Here is a 25,537-nt window from a genome sequence, read left to right as displayed (position 1 = left end):
GCATCTATGGATGAGACTATTCAGAAACGTTGTGGATTGAAAAGATGGCAGCTCCTACATCCACGCAGCCTGGCTTCTTCAGAGGAGAGAAAAGACTTAGACTGCACCCTCAAGTATTCAGTATTAAACAGAATGAACTTTCAGACAGTAAATGTTTGACCTACGTGCTTTTCTTACTATGGATCTGTTTCTTCCTCTAAAGGATCAGGTATCATCTGTCTGCCATGGTTTAGGATCTTGCTGGCAGGATGGAAAATGGACACACCTATCTCTCGCAGGAGGTAACTGGCAGCTAGGAATTTTAGTCCTGGTTTTCCTGTGGAACCTAAACCTGGAGTTCTTCAGTCGACACCTAAAAGAGCCTATCTTCTTTTCTCCAAGAGAGAAGACAAGAGGTAGCAATTCTGGTAGGCTCCCATCCTGGGAGTGATATTAGGTGACGATGGCTGGGGTCCTCTCTGCAGTTTAAGCGTCTCCCCAGCCCTCCTTCCCATGCTTCTGTGGACAGTGGGATCAGGCCTCTGAACAAGGTGTGTCTGGGTCCCCCAGTGGGCCACAAAATTCACACCCTCCAGCCACCACCTTAACAGGCTCCTACTCAATGCCGCCATTTCCTCCTGCCCAGGCCACTTCCCTAAATGCTAGTTGTGGGAGGAACAGTGACTTGGGCTTCCTTGGAAGTCAGGGCACAAAGGGCTCGCCGAATTCTTGTACTCCACATTTCCCTTTGACATCTTTCCTCCCAGAGTCGTTCTGCTCATCAGCTCGGTGCTTAGGGGGAATGCCAGAGCCTCCAGCGTATCCCCGGCGTCTTCATGAGGCACAGCAAATGCCGGATTGTATTTCTGCCGGCTCTTCCGCCCTTCACTTTCCACCCCAAGCCAAGCATTCTAGGCCACATCCTGTGGGTCCGATCAGGGGCTGGGTGTACTAAGAATGTCTACACAGAACCTCAAACTCATTTTAAAACCATTGTGACTCTGCGGTATGAGGTTATGTTTTGTTTTTTTTCCATATGCCCCCAGACTAGCCAAGATCAACACTATAAACTTCTAATTCTGAAATGAATGGCACTGCTAACATTTTAGGAAATGACACAGGGGAGAAACAGTATATAGCCTTTGTCCTGAAAAAGTTAAGACGCAAGAGCACGACAAAGAGATGTGCGGGCAATTGACGCTGCTCCTGCCTGTGATGGAGGACAGCTCACCTTGAGCAGAGGGGAAAAGGTCCCAGCCCCACCTAAGCTGGCTTCCCCCTATACCTGCTTTCCTCCCAGTCTCTGGGCTTCTTGGTTTCATTTGGCTTGATGCAGCGAATGTAGTGAGGCGTACATTTCATCAGGGTGCTCACAAGGTCATTGGCTTGTTTCTAGAAAGGAAGAACAGTATCAGAATCACGGAACTTTCTCTAAAGAAGACCAAATTTCAAAGGAGGCTTGTAAAACTCTATTGTAGAAATATATAGCTAGGAATTAATCTTCATGACAATCTGCTCATTAAGCTTAAGTCAGGTCTACTAAACTTTCCGAAAGCTTTGCCGACTTTTATGATGATTTTATCACTCCTAAATGGGTTTGAAATTCAATCTTCAAAAGCAACTAGGCATTTTTAGTACAGTTAATAAAATAGAACAACAACAAAAAGCAAAAATCCCAATAAATCTTCACATACAGAATGATTTTCAAGTGGTACAGTGAAGCATGTCAGTTAACAAACTAAGTTCATTTTAGACTGATAGAGGGCCTTTGAAGATATATTGTTCTCATTAACTTTTTGCCCCCAAAATTATTTGTAAGGATAAATCATCAAATCCCCTACATTCTCTTTTCTGGCAATCCAACTAATGAAGAATCACTTTGCTAAAGTGATGAAAATTCACAGTTAAACAATTGGAGATTCATAAAAATCTGAGAAGTTATAAACTTTTGATATACCATTTCATTCAGTTTCTTCCTCAATATGTCCATTTAAAAACCTGCGGAGTCTGAACACTTTATCTGTGGCTGATATCTCACTTCTTTGCAAATCTAGAATATTCTATATAAAACCATCTATTAATGCCTGTGCGCTGGGTACCCAAAGTATAAATGGATTCAAGCAGAAAAAGCCGCATAAAGCAGAAACTGCTTATGAAGTATTTTGAACCCTGAGAATCTCAACCTTTGTTTGAAGAAACGGGAGTAGAGCTCACATCAGCATTCCCACCCCACAGCTGAGCACACCCTGTGGGTCCAAGGATGCGGCACACACGCGAACTCCACTTCCAAGCAAAGCAGCACGAAGAGAGAAAACCTCTAAAAGAAAAAAGCCAAAAGGGACCTCCAAAGCCAGAAAACCATTACAAAGTCAGCAGAAGCGATTTGCTTGCAAGAGACAACCCTCTCTCAATTAGGACTTTTCTGTTTTCATGGGTTTCAGAAATCTGAAACCCTTGAGAAAAACTATTGAGTATATTCAAAGCAAGATATTCATTGGTGAATTAAGTTCTCTGTTTAGATGTGCAGGAAATAGCATTCTTTGCGATGCTTGAAATTGATGACAGACCAGGCTGCAGAGGTTGCATGATCAAAGCAAAGTCCTATGATGAAAAAGTAAATTGTCTCTTATGTTCTTTGATGATGTCGAGTGCACTTGACAAAAAATTTGATGATTTTTCCAACACATCAGGTGGAGCCAGAGAGGGACTGCAGAGTTGAATATAACACAGCTTTTTTTTTCTTGAAGTTCCCAAATTCTTAATTTTTTAAACTTTATTTTAGATTTTAGTTTTGTATTTAATTACAACTTTTGTGTTTTTTTTTTTTTGAGACAGAGTCTTACTCTGTGGCCCAGGTTGTAGTGCAGTGGCGTGGTCTCAGCTTATTGCAACCTCTGCCTCTCAGGTTCAAGTGATTATCCTGCCTCAGCCTCCCAAGTAGCTGGGACTACCAGCGCATGCCACCAGGCCCAGCTAATTTTTGTAATTTTAGTAGAGACGGGGTTTCAGCATGTTGGTCAGGTTGGTCTTGAACTCCTGACCTCAGGTGATCCACCTGCCTCGGCCTCCCAAAGTGCTGGGACTACAGGCGTGAGTCACTGCGCCTGGCCTACAACTTATAATTTCCAAGAATAACTTGGCAAACTCTTTTGTCCTAAGTATTTAACAGCATTCCTTCTTTTTCACCTCAGCATAAGAAAACATACAGAGGCAAGTGTGATTTAAGTTTATAAGCCACTTGCCATAGTCCTCTCCAGCTAAAAGAGTGACAGATAACATTTACTGAGTTTGCAGCATGGATTAGATACATGGATTATCTCATTTATGCCTCACAACAACCTGAAGAGGTAGCTACTGTTTAATATTATTCCTGTTTTTAGATGAGAAAGCTGGGCCTTAAAGAAACAAAGTATTGCTCAAGATGACACGATCTGCATGCAAGAGAAGCAAGGCTTGAACCGACATCCACAGGCTACCAGGCCTGTTCTTTGGCAACAATTCTATCCTGCCTTGCTGACGAAGAGATGGGATCTTTTAGTGTGATATAAAAGGAATTAACTGGGTGAGGTAGGGTTAGACAGAAGCCACCAGGCTGTGAATAATTTCAACAAATAGAAATACATCTTAACCATCAAAATTATCCTGCATTTCAATAGCTATGGGTCAACTTTATTTACTTATTTATTTTTAATTTTTGAAACAGGATCTTGCTCTGTTGTCCAGGATGGAGTAGAGTGGCATGACCACAGCTCACTGCAGCCTAGGCTTCCCAAGCTCAAATGATCTTTCCACTTAAGCCCTCTGTGTAAGCTGGGACTGGAAGCACATGCCACCACACCCAGCGAATTTTTAAAAAAAATTTTTTGTAGAGATGGGGTCTCACTATATTTCCCAGGCTGGTCTCCAATCCTGGCCTCAAGCAATCGTCCCCCGTTGGCCTCCCAGAGTGCTGAGATTACAGGTATGAGCCACTGTGCCCAGCCTTGGGTCAACTTAAGATGTCTGCTGAGATGGTTGTGAAGCAGTAACTCAATTTAATCCTGATTCTAGCCAAGAAGGGTCCCTGAGTTAGGACAGAAAGGCACCAACAGCACTTGCTCAACAGAAGCAGGTGTTAAAATATGCAGACAGCACAGTGAGAAAGGGCTTAGGGTGAAAGCTCCTCATTCTACCTTCAGAGATGACAGCAGGCCTGACTGTGGGTCCTGGCACTTTTATTTGTAAGCTACATGACTAATTACTAGATTTCTCTGGCCCTCAGTTCTCTATCTGTTAACTAAGTAGGCTGAACTAGAAGACCTCTAATTTAATCTAGAGGTTGAAATAGACATTAAAAAACAATCAATCAGGCCAGGTGCAATGGCTCACTCCTGTAATCTCAGCACTTTGGGAGGCTGAGACAGGCGGATCAAATGAAGTCAGGAGTTTGAGACCAGCCTGGCCAACATGATGAAACCTCGTCTCTACTAAAAAAAAAACCCAAAAAATTAGCCAGGCGTGGTGGTGCCACCTGTAGTCCAGCCACTTTGGAGGCTGAGGCAGGAGGATTGCTTGAATCTGGGAGGCGGAGGTTGCAGTGAGCCAAGATCACATCGCTGTACTTCAGCTTGGGTGACAGAGCAAGGCTCCATCTCACACACACACACAAAAATAAAAACAAAAAACAAACCAAAAAAACCCCCAACCAATCCAATCACCTACATGATGCCTACACCTCCTCTGTCATGTCCCTTATAGCTCCAGCTGCACTCAGGTAAAGCTGTAATCAGTCTGCCTTTGCCACCTCTGGGCTTGATTCTGTTTCTCTGTACCATCAATCTTTCACTCTAATTTAAATATGGGATGAGTATTCCTTATCCGAAATGCTTGGGACCGGAAGTGTTTTGGATTTTGGATTTTTTCAGATTTTGGAATATTGGCATTATACTTTCTTTCATTTTTTGAGATGGAGTCTCGCTCTGTCACCCAGGCCGACACATCAATGGCACAATCTCAGCTCACTGAAACCACCACCTCCTGGGCTCAAGTGATTCTCCTGCCTCAGCCTCCTGAGTAGCTGGGATTATAGGCGCCCTCCACCATGCCCAGCTAATTTTTGTATTTTTTTTTGTTTTCTTGAGACGGAGTCTTGCTGTGTCGCCCTGGCTGGAGTGCAGTGGTGCAATCTCGGCTCACTGCAAGCTCTGCCTCCCAGGTTCACACCATTCTCCTGTCTCAGCCTACCGAGTAGCTGGGACTACAGGTGCCCACCACCACGCCCGGCTAATTTTTTTGTATTTTTAGTAAAGACAGGGTTTCACTATATTAGCCAGGATGGTCTTGATCATCTGACCTCGTGATCCGCCTGCCTCGGCCTCCCAAAGTGCTGGGATTACAGGTGTGAGCCACCACGCCTGGCCTAATTTTTGTATTTTTAGTAGAGATGGAGGTTTCACCATGTTGGCCAGACTAGCCTCAAATGATCCACCCACATTGGCCTCCCAAAGCACTAGGATTACAGCCATGAGCCACCGTGCCCAGCTTGCATTATATTTTATAGTAGAGTATCCCAAATCTGAAAAGCTGAAATCCAAAATGCTCCAAAATTTGAAACTTTTTGAGCACCAACATGATGCTCAAAGGAAATGCTCATTGGAGCATTTCAGGATTTGGGATGCTCAACCTGTACTGGTCCCTTCCAGACACAACAATATCGAATTAAGTAAAACCTCAAAATCAAGTGCTATTAAATATTACTATATTTATACTTTTATTTATAATCAAGATAATAAGAGTTCTCATCAAATGAATATTCTATTAGTTAAATCCTACAGATCAGTTTAAATTTTTAAATAATTACAAGATAATGAAATATATAACACTACAATGACCTTGAACACCAGTTTAATTTTTCTTTCAAGGAACTCAGAACCCTTTTAAATGCTTATGCCTCAGGGATATTGTTAAGATGACAGTGATGTCTGCAAAATACTGTGGATATGGAATGTATCAGAGATTGGGCCATGGCTTTGTATCTGTGAGAGGTACTGGGAGAAACTTTTATTCCTATATGGAGGCAGACAGCCAGGCAGACAGAGGTCACAACATCCACCAAGGAGAGTGTGCCTGGAGGTGGGAAAACATGCTGCACTCTCTTTAGGTAAACTGGCTGACTTCAGCTTGACCTCCCTAGAAAAGGACCTGAGATTTGTAAACCTAAACATTTTGGAAACACTCCACAATGGTGGCACTTTGAACCTTCAACCAGACAAGCATATGAAGGAAAAGAAAGGGGACAAGTCTTCAAGGAGGAAAAAAGTGTCCCTACCCTTGCTTTCCTTTTTATAGAGAATAATCCAGACCACTTGGAAATGAGTCATCATAACCTGGATGATCCGGGCCCCTTGGATCTGAATGTGACAGTCTTATGACTCGATTTTCCAGTCCAGAGTTAATCCTTATCCAGGACTTTGCAGTAAAGGCATGAGTCAGAAACTTCACGCAGACAGTAATATCTGGGCCTCATGAGAATATCATCTGTTTTCTGCCTTCAGCTTTCTGCTCCAGTGAGCCTAACCCAGTGGCTGTCCTGGGGCTACTAAATTTCTCTAGTTCTTTCAACATGATGTTCTTGACACTCAGAGGGCTCTACCCTACAGGTGAAAGCCCAGGCTGGAATCGGTTGCTTGCAGCACCTGTAATTCCAGCACTTTGGGAGGCTGAGGTGGGAGGATCGCTTGAGCCCAGGAGTTCAAGACCAGCCTGGGTGACATTGTGAGAACCCAACTTTACAAAAAAGGAAAAAGCAACAATTAAGCAGAGACCAACAACGGTGATATAGGAATGGGGCTAAAGGGGAAGAATGTAGTCAGAGCATATATATACATCTTGTGTTCAGTATGCCTTAGGCACTGCGTTACATGCTTCCGATGAATTATGAAGCTGAATCATCACAGTAATCTCAAGATAGACACTAATATCTCCATTTTACAGGGAAGCGGTGAGGGTACTGAGAGTGTAAGTAACACCTTGGCAAGCACACAGCGAGGAAAAGCCACAGCTGAGATTCAAACACAGGCAAGCAAACTCAAAGCCCTGCTGTCACTCAACCATTCCTTTGATTGTAAAACTGAGGAAGTGTTTAGCTGGTATAATTTTTTTTTTTTAATTATTCTTAACCAGCATGATTTTTAAAAATAGCTTAGTGAATATTTCTTAGAGTTACAAGATTAAGTGTGTGTGACACAATGACAAAAACTATTTTTTTTTTTTTTTTGTGACAGGGTCTCGTTCTGTCCCCCACACTGGAGCAATCACAGCTCACTGTAGCTTTGACTTCCTTGACTAAAGCGATTCTCCTGCCTCAGCCTCCCAAGTAGCTGAGAGCATAGGTGTGAGCCACCACACCTAATTTTTATTTTTAGTAGAGATGGGGTTCTCATTATGTCGCACAGGTTGGTCTCAAACTCCTGGGGTCAAGTAATCCTCCCTCCTTGGCCTCCAAAAGTGTTGGGATTACAGACAGGCCTGAACCACTACATGTGGCTGACACAGACTTTTTTTTTTGAGACAGAGTTTCACTCTTCTTGCCCAGGCTGGAGTGCAATGGCACTATCTTGGCTCACTGCAACCTCTGCCTCCTGGGCTCAAGTGATTCTCCTGCTCAGCCTTCTGAGTAGCTGGGATTACAGGCGCCCACCACCACGCTTGGCTAATTTTGTATTTTTAGTAGAGACAGGGTTTCTCCTCTCCATGTTGGTCAGGCTGGTCTTGAATTCCCGACCTCAGGTGATCTGCCTGCCTCGGCCTCCCAAAGTGCTGGGATTACAGGCATGAGCCACTGCGCCCAGCCCACAAACTCTTAATTCAGAGTGTAATTAGGGACAACGAATTTTGCCACACAATGGCTCAGGTACCACAGAACTCTGCCTACTTCCTGAGAAACACGGTAAGATTTCCTTCAGACTTTGAGACACCATGTGGCCAGAGGTGTCTTCAATTCCCAGCAAGAAAAGGCCTGCAGGGACCAGTGAGGAGGGATGCATAAATTGCCCCTAAAAGACCAAGTAGAATTTCTGGCAAGTAACATTCCATAACTGGCAGGTTTTTGGGCTTGGCCTGGAAAACTGTCATCAATATCCAAAACATGGCTCCGAACCACAAAATTTCTCTGATAGTTTAACATAAATTCTTCCAGATTCTGTATAAAGCCATTTCCTCTTAGAAAGTAGCTGATTATCAGCTGCTGACTATTAAGCTATGAGGTACTTAAACCATTTAAGGTTTTGGTACAGCCAAGTCAAATTCAGCTTGCATCCTGGAACCTTTTAACAAGCAGCGACATTACTTCTGAGCATCTTCTGTAGCTATCTCCTCACACCTTGCTGACCTCATATCCTGGCCCAGGGGTGTAGTTCCTGACTCCTAGGAAGCCCTAGCCCTTTTAAGAATCTATAAATTTCCTAAAATAGAACTAACCTTTATTTTGCTTCCGGCAGTAGTTGGGCGCCCTTTCTTGTCAGCTTGCAGATTTTCCGGAAATAAAGACTTTATGAAAGGCCTGGAAAAGGAGAAAGAGAATGAATTAGCAATCTGTAAGCACCTTGGGGTCTGAAAGCCTGCCTTTTTAGAGGATGGGGTGGAGGGCCGTCCCCAGGCACATAACCTTGGCTACAGAAAACCCATCTGACTCACGGCGCAGGCCATCAAGATGTGACTTGGGGAAATGAACAATGGACAAAAGACATGAAGGGAAAGAATTTTAAGATATAAGCAACTTGGAATCAAAGACTGCAAAATAAATTTTAAAACGCTGCCTTTCCAACGTCCCTAGTCACAGGAATTGAGGTATATCTTGACAGTAGAACATAACAGAGGGAGGTCAGTAGGGGATTTCAGCTTTTCGTTTTCTTTTGTTTTTGAGACAGGGTCTCGCTCTGTTGCCCAGGCTGGAGTGCAGGGATTTAATCACAACTCACTGCAGCCTCGACCTCCCAGGCTCAAGCCATCTTCCCACCTCAGCCTCCTGAGTGACTGGGACTATAGGCAGGTGCCACCACATCCAGCTAATTCTTGTATTTTCTGTAGAGATGGGGTTTTGCCATGTTTCCCGGGCTGGTCTCAAACAACTGGGCTCAAGAGGTGTTCCTGCCTCAGCCTCCTGAAGTGTTGGGACTACAGGCGTGAGGTGCTGCGCCCAGCCAGCATGTGTTTGTTAACACAAGCAAGACAGACCAGAACTCAGGGAATTATATGAAATATCTGGATTCAGTGCAGATGCTGCTTTGCTCTAGAGCAGAGTTTCTGAGCCTGGGCACCACTGGTATCTGCGGCTGAATAATTCTTTGTTGGGGGCCAAGGAGGGGGCCTCTTCTACATATTGTGGGATATTTAGCAGCATCTATGGTCTCTGTTCACCAGATGCCAGTAGCACACTGTTCCCAGCTCTACACAGAAAACCCTGACAAACTGCTTTTGAGCATGAGCAATTTGAAGTGGAGCAGTAACAAATCACGAGCACTCTGCCTTCTGAATATACTTTCTTTTTTTTTTTTTTTTTTTTATAGACAAAGTCTCACTCTGTCACCAGGCTGGAGTGCAGTGGTGTGATCTTGGGTCACTCCAACCTCTGCTTCCCAGGTGCAAGAGATTCTCCTGCCTCAGCCTCCCGAGTAGCTGGGACTACAAGCACGCACCACCACACACAGCTAATTTTTGTATTATTAGTAGAGACAGGGTTTCACCATGTTGGCCAGGATGGTCCCAATCTCTTGACCTCGTGATCCACCTGCCTTGGCCTCCCAAAGTGCTGTGATTACAGGCATGAGCCACTGCGCCCAGCCTGAATATACTTTCATTAGTGGTGCTATTTGAGCTGCATGTGTTTATACGTCTGCCTCACTAGCAATAGGACAGGGACAATGCCTTCCTCATCTTAGTGTCCCTGGTGTGTCTGAAGCATAGCATGGTGCACAGTTGGTCCATAATATATATTTGCTGACTGGGTGAATGACAGGATCCATGTAAATTAGCAATCTGACATTCAAACTCAAACTCACTTCCTCCTCAATGACTTTTTGGGCATCTTGAATGTTCCAGGAAGTCTCCCCAGCAATCTACTTTTAACTTGACCAGACACGACTACAGATTTTGACATCAAATGTGTTTATAAAATAATAGGCCATGTCTATATGACAGCAGTTGATATGGAAGCAATAATAGCTCTTCCACTTGGCAGGAATTTTAATAAGTTTTCAGAAACAATCTCTGGAAGCAAGTCTGCACCTGACTGCCATAAAACCCACAAGCCAGGACTTGTGGCTTACCTAACCATCTCAGAGAAGAACCGATCGATTTCGTATGTTGTGAATAAAAAGAAATGCAAAATCTCAAAAATGGTGGTGTGACTGCAAAGAAGGGCAGGGATGGAGAGCAGAGGGTAAGGAGGGGCAGGGAGCGGCAGAGAGAGAATTAAATGGAGCAGAACAGCTGTCCAGGGCCTAAAAAGGAAACTCTTGCTTTGCTTTCATTGCAGTCAGTCCTTTATTAGGAATTATCAGGCTCGCTGCTGTTGATTAGAGGAACTGGCCTTGCTGTTGTGACAGCTTAAGTAATAGAGACCAGAAGGGCAGCCCTTACTTGAAATAAGCTCTAGAAAGTGTTAGATCTGGCATGCATGGGCCTTGCCTTGCAAGCATGGACCTGCTCATGTAAATTACATCTTCTTATGTGTTATCCAGGATCTTGTGAACCTTTTCAGGGAAGAGGGGAGGAAAGCAGAGGTGGTCCTGAGAGTTCCAGCAGCGTGCAAGGGGGATACCCCCAGTGTTCTACCCCTATAGCTGAAACAAGGTCTTGGGAGTTAAAATGGATCTCTGAGTCACTCCTTCTTTAGTTGTCCCTCCCAGAGTTCTCAAGCCATTTCTTAAGTACTTCAGGGACTCTGGTTAATGTGGGTCTTGCTAAGCCATTAAACATCTTTAAAAATTCAAAGACCATGAAGAAGAGTTCAAGGGCAAAATGTCATAGAACCAGACTGTTCTACTCTTAAATGGTCAGAAATGGCCATCCCAATCCAAAGCCAGTGGGCTCACTTCTCCCTGATAATAGTATTGAAAGGTAGAAAGTCTGATGCCCTCAAGGACCTGTAGATGGCACTTGGAATTTGGGCGCATGAAGTGTTAGGGACATAAAAGGGAGAGACTGATATAGAGAAAAGAAAGCTATTTTGAGAAACCAAATAGATCAATAATAATCCAGACCCAATAGCATGAAGGAACAAAATCCTAACCACTAAACATCACAGGTGTTTTGTTTTTGTTTTTGTTTTTTCTTTATTAGAGACACAGTGTTCCTATGTTGCCTGGCTGGAGGGCAGTGGCTATTCATAGGAGTGATCATAGCTCACTGCAGCCTCAAACTCCTAGGATCAAGTGATCCTCCTGCCTCAGCCTCCCGAGTCGCTGGGACTATAGGAGCACACCACCACACCCAGCTCATAAGTTTGTTTTCATATTGAAAATTTCATCAAACCTAAATCACCGTCAGCTATGGTAAAACATACTTACAGCTCACTGCTCTGCATAAGCTCGATGAGATCCATAAAAAGCACATCCCGGTTCCTTTCACAAAATCCATCCATGTCATAGGATACCTGGCCAAGAACGGAAAGAAATCTAATTTCATTGAAAATGTAATTTCATTGAACAAAATGTAATTCATTGAACAAAATCACTTATTGAACAAAAAATCTAATTTCACCAAACAAAAAACCCAAGTTGGCATGGCTATCCTCACCACAACGTGTGGATTTCCGGATGTTGCGTTTGGGATTTCATTGTGCACTGTCACAGGAAGGTTGTGCACGTCTTACTTGTTAGCTGACTTAGCGGGGATGACCTGCAGATGCTGATGAGTATCTGGCTGCCTGGATGGCCCAGCTGATTCATAATCAGAACTCCAGCTCTCAAGACCCCATACCTCTTTTTCAGTGGATTCACAGGGGTGTCTAAATGACAAACTCAATTCTTTTCCTAAATTTTAGCTAAGACAGAGCAAAAGTGAAGCCCCTCATGCTCAGTAATTCATTGCGATGAGCTATGTCATCTGAGGCTTTGCAATTTCTCACAGAAGTGGTATCAAATTTGCGCCAATCTGGCCAGAAACTCATGCTCAGATACTCTAACGAGAGGTCAGCTGGGATGATGGATGAGACCAGGGGATTTCCACAGGACCAGGAAGTCCCCAAGACCATGACCTCAACTTACTTTTTTATCATCAGCAGCCCCACACAGCCTGGCACCCAGTAGGCACCCAATACTCATGGGTTTTATGAGAACAAACACCAAAAGTGAACTGTGGGCCTTGATTTATACTCCCAGTCGGCATGGGGAGACAAGGAATGCCAGTCTGTGATTCCAGCAAGAGGCAAGAAGAAAATCCATTTCTTCAGCAGCTCATATATGTAGCAGGGTGATTCATGTTCCAAAAATATGCAGTAGCATGGTGAGATTTAGTGCTGGAGTGACTCCCAACTGGCCCCTACCCTGCTCAAGCTTCAGCTGACTGTCCCAGTGCGGGTCCTGGCCAGGACTGGCACCAAGGCAGCGGGATCCTTTCAAAATAGGCTTCCAGCGCCATAGACCAGAAAGCAGGAGCCCACTTCTCGGACACTGGGAGATGGTGCAGGCAGCCACCGGTATGCAAAGCACAGCGCCCTATCCTTCCCGGCAGGGTCATGGTTCAGAAAACGTAACCTTATTTTCATCTGTAGATGATAGAAGCATTTTTCCTTGGCATTCATACTAAAAATAAAAAACTAGTAATCCCAGGGATCTGGGTTAGCCTCTTCAGCATGTCAACTATTGATGAGAATACTCTTTGTAAAACTAACTCCAGAAATCACTTGCTAGAGAAGCAGCCCTTCACTGCCTTAGTCTGAGCACCCACGGAAAGCACGTGTCGGAGGCGCTGGAAAGGCCCGCGCAGCCGCAGTAGAGGGCCAGGGGGTGGGTCATGCGCACCCGCCATAAAGGGCTGTAGGTCCTGCCAACGGCTTTCTTGGTGTCTCAACGTTCCGGTCAGCGGCGTTTTGCCGTTTCTCTCTCTCCACTTCTTGAGCGAGCAGCCATGAGTTGGACTGTGCCTCTTGTGCGGGCCAGCCAGAGAGTGAGCTCGGCGGGAGCGAATTTCCTGTGCCTGAGGATGGCCCCGTGTCCCAGTCAGGCAGCGCGCATCCCACTCCGGGGCGCCTGGCTCTTCACCTCCGTGAGCAAGATGGCGACTGTGAAGAGTGCGCTTATTGAGCGCTTCACTTCTGAGGAGCCCGTTCATCACAGTAAGGTCTCCATCATAGGCACTGGATCGGTGGGCATGGCCTGCGCTATCAGCATCTTATTAAAAGGCTTGATCGATGAACTTGCCCTTGTGGATCTTGATGAAGGCAAACTGAAGGGTGAGACGATGGATCTTCAACATGGCAGCTCTTTCACGAAAATGCCAAATATTGTTTGTAGCAAAGATTACTTTGTCACAGCAAACTCCAATCTAGTGATTATCACAGCAGGTGCACGCCAAGAAAAGGGAGAAACGCGCCTTAATTTAGTGCAGCGAAATGTGGCCATCTTCAAGTTAATGATTTCCAATATTGTCCAGCATAGTCCCCACTGCAAACTGATTATTGTTTCCAATCCAGTGGATATCTTAAGTTACGTAGCTTGGAAGCTGAGTGCATTTCCCAAAAACCGTGTTATTGGAAGCGGCTGTAACCTGGATACTGCTCGTTTTCGTTTCTTGATTGGACAAAAGCTTGGTATCCATTCTGAAAGCTGCCATGGATGGATCCTCGGAGAGCATGGAGACTCCAGTGTTCCTGTGTGGAGTGGAGTGAACATAGCTGGTGTCCCTTTGAAGGACCTGAACTCTGATATAGGAACTGATAAAGATCCTGAGCAATGGAAAAATGTCCACAAAGAAGTGATTGCTACTGCCTATGAGATTATTAAAATGAAAGGTTATACTTCTTGGGCCATTGGCCTATCTGTGGCTGATTTAACAGAAAGTATTTTGAAGAATCTTAGGAGAACACATCCAGTTTCCACCATAATTAAGGGCCTCTATGGAATAGATGAAGAAGTATTCCTCAGTATTCCTTGTATCCTGGGAGAGAATGGTATTACCAATCTTATAAAGATAAAGCTGACCCCTGAAGAAGAGGCCCGTCTGAAGAAAAGTGCAAAAACACTTTGGGAAATTCAGAAGGAGCTGAAGATTTAAAGTTGTCTGAAACTACTATTCCGAAATTATTGAAGAGATCACAGATACAGGATTATATAACGAAATTTTGAATAAACTTGAATTCCTAAAAGATGGAAACAGGAAAGTAGGTAGAGTGACTTTCCTATTTATTTAGTCCTCCAGCTCTTTTATTTAGCATCTACGTGCTGGATGATACTTATTTACAATTCCTAAGTGTTTTTGGTACCTCTGATGTAGCAGCACTTGCCTTGTTATATACATGTTGTTAGCATTTGGTTCCCAAAAAGTAGGATGTAGGTATTTATTGTGTTCTAGAAATTCTGATTCTTTTCATTAGATATATGCTATTTCTTTCATTCTTGCTGTCTTACACCTATGTTCATTTATATGCTGTAAAGTAGTAGCTTTTCTACAGTATAAAAATAAAAGTATGTACATACAAAAAAAAATGCAGTAGTATATACAATCTTTTGTTTTGCTTCCTTTGATACTCAATAAGTTCTATTTGTTGAACGAATAAAATACAGTGAGGCATATGATTTGCTTCATGAGAAACCAGATCACAGACCCAAAAGCTTAAAACATATAGACATTAAAATGACTGTTGGCCATACCTTCCCAGCATAATGATGAATGATGAAGCCTTGGTTCCAACTGTTGAAGTGCTCATGACTCCCAATCTGCATCTGAAGTTTCTGGAGCAGCGTCTGATCTGCCCCCTCACCCACCGCATGCATCGTGGCGCACACGTCATCCAGGATGCTCATGATGCCAGGAGGGTTCTGATGGGAGCAAGAAGGCAAGGCCCTAGTCACTGACCTCTCCAAAACAGACAATGCTTATCAGGTCCTTTCTTAGGGAAAGAAACAGCTCCCCAGACTTAAGATACCATCTTGAAAGTCAGTCTTCCCCTTCAGGCAAGAATGCAATTAATAGTCCCAAATGGGAAGTCACCACTTAGATCTAAAGAGGGAGGAAACTCCATTTTCCAAAAAGCTGTTTAACTCCCCGAAGTTTTATCCAACAGTCATGCACAGATCATTATCTGCTCACTCATATTCATGCCAAATTGACTTAAGAATCCAAAAGTAAAATAAAAACATTTTCCTTTGACCTAATCTATTTCTTAATGTTCTCTTTCAGCATGCTACCCATATAGGCATCATTTATATAGTTATTTAGTGTACACACTCTATAATGCATTTCCTTTTTCACATAGCACTATTTTATAAGCATTCCTCATGTTTTACATATTCCTCATACTTCCTATTTTAATGGCTATATTTCTCATTTGTTTAATAACTAAGTTGTCTGGCCAGGCATGGTGGCTCATGCATGTAATCCTAGCACTTTGGGAGGCCGAGGTGGGTGGATCCTGAGGTCCGGAGTTCGAGACCAGCCTGGCCAACATGGTGAAACCCCTGGGCAACAGAGCGAGATGCCTCTCAAAATAAATAAATAAATAAATAAGTAAGTAAGTAAGTAAGTTGTCTACAGATGTTTTCACTGTTTTCAGTGTTTGGCTTTTTTATATATATATATATATAAAAATCCTATAGTGATATTTGTTCTGTATCGCTTTTATTTTACTTTGAATCATCTTTTTTTCTTTTGAGACAGGGTCTTGTCTTGCTCTGTCACCCAGGCTAGAGTGCAGTGGCACAATCTCAGCTCACCACAGCCTCAACCTCCCAGGCTCAAGCAATCCTCCCACCTCAGCCTCCAGAGTAGCTGGGACCACAGGTGTGTGCCACCATGCCTGGCTAATTTTTGTATTTAGCTAATACAATTTTTGTATTAGCTAAATTTTGTGTTTGGAAACAGGGTTTCACCATGTTGCTGGGGCTGGTCTTGAACCCCTGTACTCAAGCGATCCACCTATCTCGGCCTCCCAAAGTACTAGGATTACAGGCATGAGCCACCATACCCAGCCTGAATCAGTCATTAAGGCTAAAGTCCTAGAAGCTGGACTAGAACACAGGGCCAGTTTTATGGCTCTTCACATGCTAAGTCATCGTGTGATAGCTGTCTTCTCTTAGAATCAGTAACAACTTCCATTTGTAAATTGACATTTTACTCATATCCACATGTTCATATTTACTGCCAGAATAAAGCCCTACTGTTTTCTTTTCACACATACAGAAAACTAATACAATTGCTCAAATTGTCTGCAAATCAGAGTTGTCACTTTGCCTGTTCCAAAACAATGACACAGAGAACAAAAACTCACTTAATGTAAACCTGTGAGCAGTGAAGACATACTAAACCAACACTTACCACTTTGTTCTCTATGAGGTCACATACAATTTTATTATTAAAGTACTCAATGGGTGTCCATCTTATTCCCTCTTGAACATATTCTTCCTGTAAGACAGAAACCAGGAATTCACATTATTTCCCAAATAGCAAGAGCTCTGCACGGACAGACCCTGAATGGACAAAAATTCCCATGAAAGAGAAAAACCTGAATGTCCTTCAACAAATACCAGGAACTTTAATTTCTTATTTTCTAAGAGGTAACAGGAAAGGAACATTTTATGACTTGGTGATTTTTATGTTTAGTTTGAACCCTATGAAATTGTTACCACACAATTGTTTCTGGCCAATGAAAACTGCAATTTAGTAGCACCGAACTCATAAATCCAGTTACAAAAAAAAAAAAATCACAAAACTTAAAATTTAACATAGGGCTAGGCGCAGTGGCTTACATCTGTAATCCCAGCACTTTGGGAGGCCGAGGTGGGCAGATCACAAGGTCAGGAGTTCGAGACCATCCTGACCAACATGGTGAAACCATCTCTACTAAAATTACAAAAAGTAGCTGGGCGTGGTGGGGCATGCCTATAATCCCAGCTACTTGGGAGGCTGAGGCAGGAGAACTGCTTGAACCCAGGAGGTGGAGGTTGAAGTGAGCCGAGATCACGCCACAGCACTCCAGCCTGGGTGACAAAGCAAAACTCCATCTCAAAAAAAAAAAAAAAAAAAAAATTAAATATAGGACAGGAATAGATTAGCATCCAGGTACTTAATGGGAAGGTTCTTCAGTCTATCAGAGGCTCATTTAACTTGAAAACCATGACACCATCCTGGTTTTTTCTTCTTTCCTCACTGGTTTCACTTTGCCGGCTTCCTTTGCTAGCTCTTTCTTATTTCCAGACCTTTATATGTGGTGGAGTCTCAGGGGTCAATCTTTCAGCCTTCTTGTTTTCTCAGCCCTCCTTCTCTAGGTGATTTCAATCAATCCCATGGCTTTAAATACATCACCTACAGGCTAATGACCCCTGAATTTATTTCTCATCTATATCTCGCCACGGGGTTCCAGACTCAAATCCACTCTACAGATTGGAATCTTCACTTGGATGTATAATAAATGGGCCTCTCCAACTTAACCTGTTTAGAGGAACTCTGATTCCATATTTCCCACGACCTCTAAACAACCCCTCTTCTAATCTCACCCTCCAGTAAATAGTGTCACCATCAGCCCTGTTATCCAGGGTATAAAGCTAAGAATCACCCATGATTGCTCCTTCTTTCTTGGCTATTGCTAATTATTTTGAGCAAGTCCCATTCTCTCACTCTCCAGATACTCCCTCTCACCACCTGGACTGCCACCATCGCCGTCTGAGTCTCTACCACATCTAATGCAGTCTCCTGCAGTATCCCCATCACTGGTTTTTTAACTTCCATTCTAGTTTGCTTTCTCCTGCCTCACCCTACTCTATAAGCCTACAGAGCCAGAGTGACCCTTTCAAAAACACAAACAACGAATCAGATCATGTCACTCCTCCCTCAAAATTCTTCAATGGGTCCTCATTCCACTTACTGTAACACCCAAAGTCTCAGCCATGCCCTACAACTTCCCATATGATCTAGCCCCTGCCTCCCCACTCCCATCTCATTGGCTATTGCACTCTTTCTTGGTTGTTTTGCTCTGGCTACTCTAAGGGTTGGGGGAGGCTAGAGGTTCACAGGAAACCCATATGGAGACTACCAGACCAGTTTGGAGACTACTGCAGGAGACTGGGCTAGATATGGTAGGGACTTAGATGGCAACAGCAGCAATGGGTTTCATGTGAACCTCTAGCCTTCCCCACCCCTTAGAGTAGCTACAGTAAAACAACCAAGGGCGGGTTCCAGGGCAGAGGGTCACGTGAAACCCGCTGGTATGGTGTTTCCTAAGCACAGGCATAAACACTTCCATAACTAAATGACCCCAAAACAGCCTTTGATATATACAGTGGCTTGAATAGTATCCCCCCAAATTTCACATCCACCTGGAACCTCAGAATGTGAGGTTTGGAAGTAAGGTCTCTGTAAATGTAATTCACTAAGGACCTCACAGTAAGTCATCCGGGGTTTAGAGTGAACTCGAAATCCAAAAAAATGGTGTCTTTCCTTTCTTTTTTTTTTTTTTAACAGTTCACTCTCCATAGAGACTGTCAAAAATCGTCAATGCCGACTATATTTCAAGTCGTCATGGCAGGCTATTGTGAAAAGTTTTCTATTAGCAATAATCATGCCTCAGATAAACCTCACTGGCTAAACTATCGCCATTGCGCAAAGCTAAAATGGTATCTTCATAAAAGAAAAGAGACGGAGATTTGGATAGAGACACAGGGGGACATTGAAAAAGGCTACGTGAAGACACAGGCAGAGATTGGAGTTAAACTGCCAGAAGCCAAAAAATGCCAGGAGCCACCAGAAACTAGAAGAGGAAGGATTCTCCACTCTATCCTGAGAAGGAGTGTGGCCCTGAGGACTTCTTGATTTCAGACTCTGGGCTCCAGAACTGGGAGGGAAGAAACTGCTACTGTTTCAAGTCACTCAGTTTGTGCTGCTTTGTTATGGTGGCCCCAGGAATCCTAAACAATATGCTATCAGGAAATGATGGAAACTGCACCGAACTGCTTATTTATTTATTTATTTTACTATTATTATTTTGAGACGAAGTCTTGCTCTGTCGCCCAGGCTGGAGTGCAGTGGTGCGATCTCAGCTCACTGCAAGCTCCGCCTCCCAGGTTCAAGCGATAATCCTGCCTCAGCCTCCTGAGAAGCTGGGTCTACAGGCACGCACCACCATGCCTAGCTAATTTTTGTATTTTTAGTAGAGATGGGGTTTCATCATGTTGGCCAGGCTCGTCTCGAATTCCTGACCTCGAATGGTCTGCAGGTCTCAGCCTCCCAAAGTGCTGGGATTACAGGCATGAGCCACTGCACCTGGCTACTATTTATTTTTGAAACAGAGTCTTGCTCTGTTGCCTAGGATGGAGTGCAGTGGTGTGACGATGTAAGTCTCGACCTCCTGGGCTCAAGCAATCCTTTCACCTCAGCCTCCAGAACAGCTGGGACTATAGGCTTATGCCACCACGTCCAGCTAATTGTTTTATTTTTTGTATGGATGGGGTCTCATTTTGTCCGGCAGGCTGGTCTTGAACTCCTGGACTCAAGCAATTCTCCCGACTTGGCCTCCCAGAGTGCTAGGATTACAGGCATGAGCCACAGCACCCGACCTGAACCGAACTTTAGAAGAAACTACAGCAAGGCATGTTACCTCAGGTAAGTATTGAAATACCAGCTTTGTTAAAAATGCATGTATTGTTAGGGAAGATTGAGAATGGAGTAAATCTGAGAAAACCAAGTCTTTTATTTGGAACACAATATATGCCTCAGACAGTTGGGGCTGGAACTAGGCTCCCATTTCCCACGTGCTCAGTGAGTCAGTATAGTAAAAGCAGCTAGTCTTATGTCCAACGTCACAGCATCATTTGCTTAAAGAAGAAGGCAAATGCTGCAGATGGCATTTATATTTCATGGATTAAAATGCCACAATGGCATACGGTTTTTCTGCCTGACTTTATTAGGTGCATTTCCTAATATAAGACTGGAACCCAAATCTATTATCAAAAGACAGAAATCGATACCCTTGTAAACAAAATAAATTATAAATAGAATAGGATGAAGGACGAGGGACTGCTTACCTGTTCTGCCTTTAATGTCAGTTCAATAAAAATCTGCTGCAGTTTTTCATTAACAAAATTGATACAAAACTGTTCAAAGCCATTTTTCTGGAAAAAAAAAAGTTATTCACATGTAATTGTTTCACAAAATCATTTAAAAGTCATTTATTGAGTGATTTATTGAAATGTCTTCATGTGAAAAGCTTTCTTAGAAATGTTGGATGCATCAATAGAAAGAAGTTTATATTTAGGAGAAACTAATTTGGTAAAGGTACATGAAGAACTCACAAAGGCCAAAATGAGCCTGAGTGTTTTTTGTTGTTGTTGTTGTGGTTTATTTTCTGTTTTTTGTTTTGTTTTGTTTTTGCATTGCCTAGAATTATTTCTTGCAGGCCAGATGAAATATGCCACCCTCCTCAACCCCTAGTTATTCAAACTGTCCTTACCTGGAATATTTCAAAGCCATAGATGTCTAGGACGCCAATGTTGTATTCTTCATGGTCTTTCTGCATGGCTTTATTGATCGACTAGAGAAAGTAAACAGCACGGCAGTGAATTCCTTTCCATTTATACTAAAAACGGGCATGCGTTGGGGAAAGGGAAGCTGGACTCTACACAGCAAACACTACTGCTTGCAGGAAACAGAGGACAACGTGAAGGCAGGAGACTTGCTGCATTAACAAACTCTCAGTGCAAAGGCAAGTACTTTGGAAAACCACCAGGATTCAGAAAAGCGAGTACGGTAGAAACAAAAAATGTTTGCTTAATGATGATAACCATTAGTTTCTGGCTGAGTCAGCTTTTTCAGGAGGTCTTAACAATTAGAAGAATATGTCATCTTGGATGATCGAAGTAAAACCAATTTCACACGAAGAACCCACACTAAAGGATCTGTAATTGTCATTTCCATTGTCTTCCATTCACCAGTCATTTAATGATGACCCAACACAATATGCCAGGGATGCTAAGGACAAGACAATCCTTGTTCCCAGGAGCATATAGAGAGGGTGAACTATCTGCAGATAGTAACAATAGTCATTATTTTTGAATTGATAATAGAACCTGCTTACATCTATTGAACATTCACCTCTGCCAGGGTTTGCTAAGTGATCTTAATGTGTTGTTTCACTTAATTCCCATTTCAATTCTCAAAATGGCAGTGATACCATTATTTTCCCAATTTTCCACACACCAAGGCTTGCTTAAGGTTGTTCTATGTAAGAAGCAGGGTCTGGGACTAAATCTAAGCAGTATGATGCCTAAATCTGTGTTCTTAATCACTGTGAGAAGAGGCCAAGCAATTTATGGGAATAGACTTAATGATAGCAGGGAAGGTTTGGATAGAGGGGTTGGTGGGGGATGCAGTGGGGGAGGAGCGAAGTGAAGAATTCTTTGAGGTGCTGAATACCTGGACGAATTCTGAAGTACCAGAGGTGTTTTCCAGGTAAACAAAATGATGTATCATCTTTTGTGAGCAAATGAGTAATCATACACAACACATAGTCAGTGCCCAGTAAATCTCACCTCAAATTAGGATCACTTGTATGAGTATTCATGTACTTTTACTACTTACAAAAAACCTGACAGATGACAGGAAGGAAGGTAGGTAGGAAGCCCAGCGCTGGAAGGTGCTCTGAACAAACAGACACTCTACGTGGATTCTAGTCCCAGGCTGCACCGCCCTCTTGCCGACTGGCCTTGGGCAAAACCACCATTGCTCAGGCCTGACATTCCCTTCTCAGTAAAATGAGGGATCTGAACAAGCTAACTGCATGACTTCTGTTTGGTATGACCCTGACCTTCCCAAGCAATTTTATCCTTTAAATAGCCACTAGAACTACCTAGAATACTTCTCCTACCCTGCCCTGCCTGACCCTACTCGACCACACTAACCGTACTTTAAGCCACATAGATGTTAGTGCCTGGAATCAAATACAGATCTTTTGGATCGAAAGGCCCCCTATTGTCCCTTGACTAGGGTCCTTCTAGTTTGAATATATAAACATCAAAGGAGCAAACTAGGAATCTAGGGCCTCCTAGATCAATCACATAATAACAGAGTGACCTTGGGCAAATTCCTTAATCAATCTATGCCTCCCTTAGTTTATCTGTAAAGCAGAGATCATAATACCTACATCACAGGGTTGTTGTAAGAATTAAGTGAGGGTGTTTTCTCTTTAAAATACTTAGAACAGTACCTGGGCACTTATATAGTTAGTGCTATATAAGTGCCTGCTATTATTATTTTACCACTTAGAGGCTACAGTGATTAACACAAGATTGTTACTGGCAGAGCTACACTGCTAAAAGACTAATTGTCAGAATATACATGTGATATACATATATAAATATATATTCATATGTAAGTGTGTGTATATATATATATACACACACACACACATATAATTACGCCATAACCAAAAATATCTAATAGTTTCTAAATACATGCAGAAAGTTTTTTATATTCCTCCCTCCTAAAGTGGAGCCTCATTCCCCTCCCCTTAAGTGTTGACTTTGCTTAGTGACTTGCTTCTAATAAACAGAACGTGGCAGGGTGACAATACTTGAGTCCACGATCAGGACATAAAAGACTGGCTTCTTGCTCATGCTGTCTTTCAGATCACTCACCCTGGGGAAAACCAACCGTCATGTTATGAGGATATTCAAGGAGAGGTCCATGAAGCAAGGGACTGAGACCTCCTGCCAACAGCCACACAGGCAATCCATCTTTCAGCCATATCTTCCAACCCTAGTCAAGCCTTCAGACAACCACAGTTCCAGTCAGCGTGAACCACCAAGCTCAGCCGATCCCAAATATCTGACCCTCAGAAACTGAGAAAATAAGCACTTATGGTTTCAAGTCGCTAGGTTTTGGGTTAATTTGTAACACAGAAGTATGTGAAAAACATATTCCTAAATCTTTAGGCCCACAAATCAAGAAAGGCCCGTGAATGTGGGTCTCCTCTTTTTCTGGTCTCTCGTCCTAGCTTTACTAAATATTTTGTCCAGAAGAAACTTGTTACCATATTAGCTTTAGCTAAGGTATCTTGTTGGGCAGTTCTAGAAGGAAATGCAGGATTCAGTGATCGCAGAGTGAGAGGACGGAAAGTGAAGTAAAGTAATGGGTGAAAGGAAAGAGCCAGAACAGGAACACAAAACCCTTAGTCTTTTTACTTTTCTTTTTTTTTTTTTTTTTTGGAGATAGGATCTCACTCTGCCCCCCAGGCTGGAGTGCAGTGGCACAATCTCGGCTTACTGCAGCCTTGACCTCCCAGGCTCAAGTGATCTTCCCACCTCAGCCTCCTGAGTAGCTGGGACCACAGGCACCTGCCACCACACCTGGTTAATTTTTGTGTTTTTTGTAGAGACGGGGTCTCACCACATTGCAGAGGCTGGTCTCAAACTCCTGGGCTGCAGCAATCCTCCCACCTTGGCCTCTCAGAGTACTGGGATTACAGGTGTAAGCCACCACGCCTAGCCTACTAGTTTTATTCTTTATAGCTAAGATATGAAGCATCACCAACATCAACTTGTGTTACTTACATCTACCAAGAAATCAAAAACCCGGGAGTGCAGGGCCTTGGCGAGCGCATCCCGGGTGTAACAGGCCTGCTCCACGTTGAGGGTCACGTGGATGGATTCAGATTTGCCTCCCCACTTGCTATCCATCTGCCGGCTTGTTAGCTTTTCTTTCAACCGGTCCTGGTTTATCCCTAGCAGATATGCAGGAAAAGCTAAAACTGTAGAACATAAAACAAAACATGACAATCTTTCAGAATTGTGATACTTCCAATTCATCTCACAAACATATGGAGGCACTTATGTGCACATGCACGTGTGTGTACACAGAAGGCACAATCACATGCCCCAAAAGCCCTCGTTCTAGTGAAGGCTGCTTATCAGTAATCCCACACACATCCATCTCCTTTGTTCTTCCCAATTGTTTTATTACATGAGTCAATTCCTACGATGACTGAAACTTCCAATAATACAAATCAGGGATTCAAGAAGGATGACAAACCTATCCCTCCTACCGAGATCACAGTTAAATGCCTAAAATGGACATCTCTCCAAGCTTCCAGCAAGACAGCCCGGAAGGAACTCAATCAAGAAACATTTCTTTGGCTCCAAATATTGTTTTCTTCCTTTTTAGTACAATGTTTTCATAGCATCATTTTTGAAGCACCTGATATTACTGAACTAATAATTACCATGTTTACCAATCTCATGTTTACTGAGTATTTAGCATGTGTAGGGTGACTAAAGAGGGAGGAAAGAATAGAAAATACGTAAGAAATCTTGAAAGCAATCTAGACGAGGCAAAAAAGAGTTTGCCAAATAAAGAACCCTTGGAAAAGCTGAATATGTAACACAGACAGACAAGATCTGGAGAAATTAGAACAGGAAGATATTACTACTTGCTGGGGTAGTCAAGAGATTTGAGCTGGGTGTAAAGGAAAATAGGATTTGTACAGATGCAGAGAGGAGAAGGGAGTGTACCAAGGGGAGGAAGCAGAAGTGTGGGACACATGATGGAGACAAGACGTGGGCTACAGTGTGTGGACTAGCACTGGCTGCTGCTGAAAGTTCAGGTCAGATTAAAAAGGTTAGGACAGATTCCAATGCTGGGGGTCCTTGCATGGTATGATATATCTGGGCTGGAGGCAAAAGGGGGCCTAATGGCTAATAAAGAGGGGCATTATAAGAAGATTCCTCTGAGGGTAGCATACGGAGTGAAATGAAGGGGATGTTGTGGTTCATATCCTGCCCTAATGTCACATAGTATGGTAGTTTGTGGTCTTTGGATAGAAAAACAGAGACTTCCATAGCTCAACATCTTGTTTCAGACCATGAAACTTACTAAGGAGGGCTAGTGATATAAATGGGGTTTCCTGATTTCTGGACAGAACGTTCTCATATAAATAAATGACACCATTCTTCAACATGAAAGAATGCTCAGATTTTTCCAATATGAATGAAAGATTTTTATAGATGCAGTGAAAATTTTGAACTTGGCTATGAGTTTTCTTTTTCTGCATAATGCTTTACCAAAATTATCTGATAAAAGAATTTTGTTAAAGGCCTTATGATAATGCTAAAAAATCACAAGTCTCCCAATAAAGGATAATCTGTTTGAATTTCACAGATGGTGTTAGACTATAACAAGCTGACATTTCTCAATGTACACCTTCCAATGAGATTAAGTCAGTGAATACATTTTGAAAAAGTATAATGCCAGAACAAGACATTTATCCTCTATATGAGTATTTCATAAAAATGCTTTGGGCGGCCGGGCGCGGTGGCTCAAGCCTGTAATCCCAGCACTTTGGGAGGCCGAGATGGGTGGATCACTAGGTCAGGAGATC

The 25,537-nt window shown here is 43.1% G+C and overlaps 2 protein-coding genes across 3 annotated transcripts in view; one reads left to right on the top strand and one right to left on the bottom strand.

The window, feature by feature from the left end:
- The window catches only part of MYO1E (myosin IE), a 239,527-nt gene that overhangs the window by 57,359 nt on the left and 156,631 nt on the right, over positions 1-25,537 (bottom strand). Inside the window, exons 10-17 of the mRNA XM_011940493.1 lie at positions 23,715-23,911; positions 20,618-20,698; positions 20,193-20,279; positions 16,492-16,578; positions 14,829-14,996; positions 11,526-11,611; positions 8,437-8,518; positions 1,265-1,371 (exon numbers count right to left, since the gene is read on the bottom strand). Of these exons, the coding sequence (XP_011795883.1) occupies positions 1,265-1,371; positions 8,437-8,518; positions 11,526-11,611; positions 14,829-14,996; positions 16,492-16,578; positions 20,193-20,279; positions 20,618-20,698; positions 23,715-23,911 (895 nt within the window). The remainder of the gene's footprint in view (positions 1-1,264; positions 1,372-8,436; positions 8,519-11,525; positions 11,612-14,828; positions 14,997-16,491; positions 16,579-20,192; positions 20,280-20,617; positions 20,699-23,714; positions 23,912-25,537) is intronic.
- LDHAL6B (lactate dehydrogenase A-like 6B) lies at positions 12,956-14,730 on the top strand. Of its 2 annotated transcripts, XM_011940492.1 has the most exons (3): positions 12,956-13,468; positions 13,520-13,528; positions 13,652-14,648. In XM_011940492.1, the coding sequence occupies exons 1-3, from the start codon at positions 13,087-13,089 to the stop codon at positions 14,230-14,232; spliced, it is 972 nt and encodes a 323-aa protein (XP_011795882.1). In that variant the 5' UTR covers positions 12,956-13,086; the 3' UTR covers positions 14,233-14,648. The 2 variants fall into 2 exon arrangements, with proteins under 2 accessions (XP_011795882.1, XP_011795881.1); XM_011940491.1 differs by having other exon boundaries at positions 12,956-14,730.

Source organism: Colobus angolensis, unplaced genomic scaffold, assembly GCF_000951035.1.
Source record: "Colobus angolensis palliatus isolate OR3802 unplaced genomic scaffold, Cang.pa_1.0 Scaffold19, whole genome shotgun sequence".
Classification (NCBI taxonomy): Eukaryota; Metazoa; Chordata; class Mammalia; order Primates; family Cercopithecidae; genus Colobus; species Colobus angolensis.
This window is presented reverse-complemented; position numbering and strand designations above follow the sequence as displayed.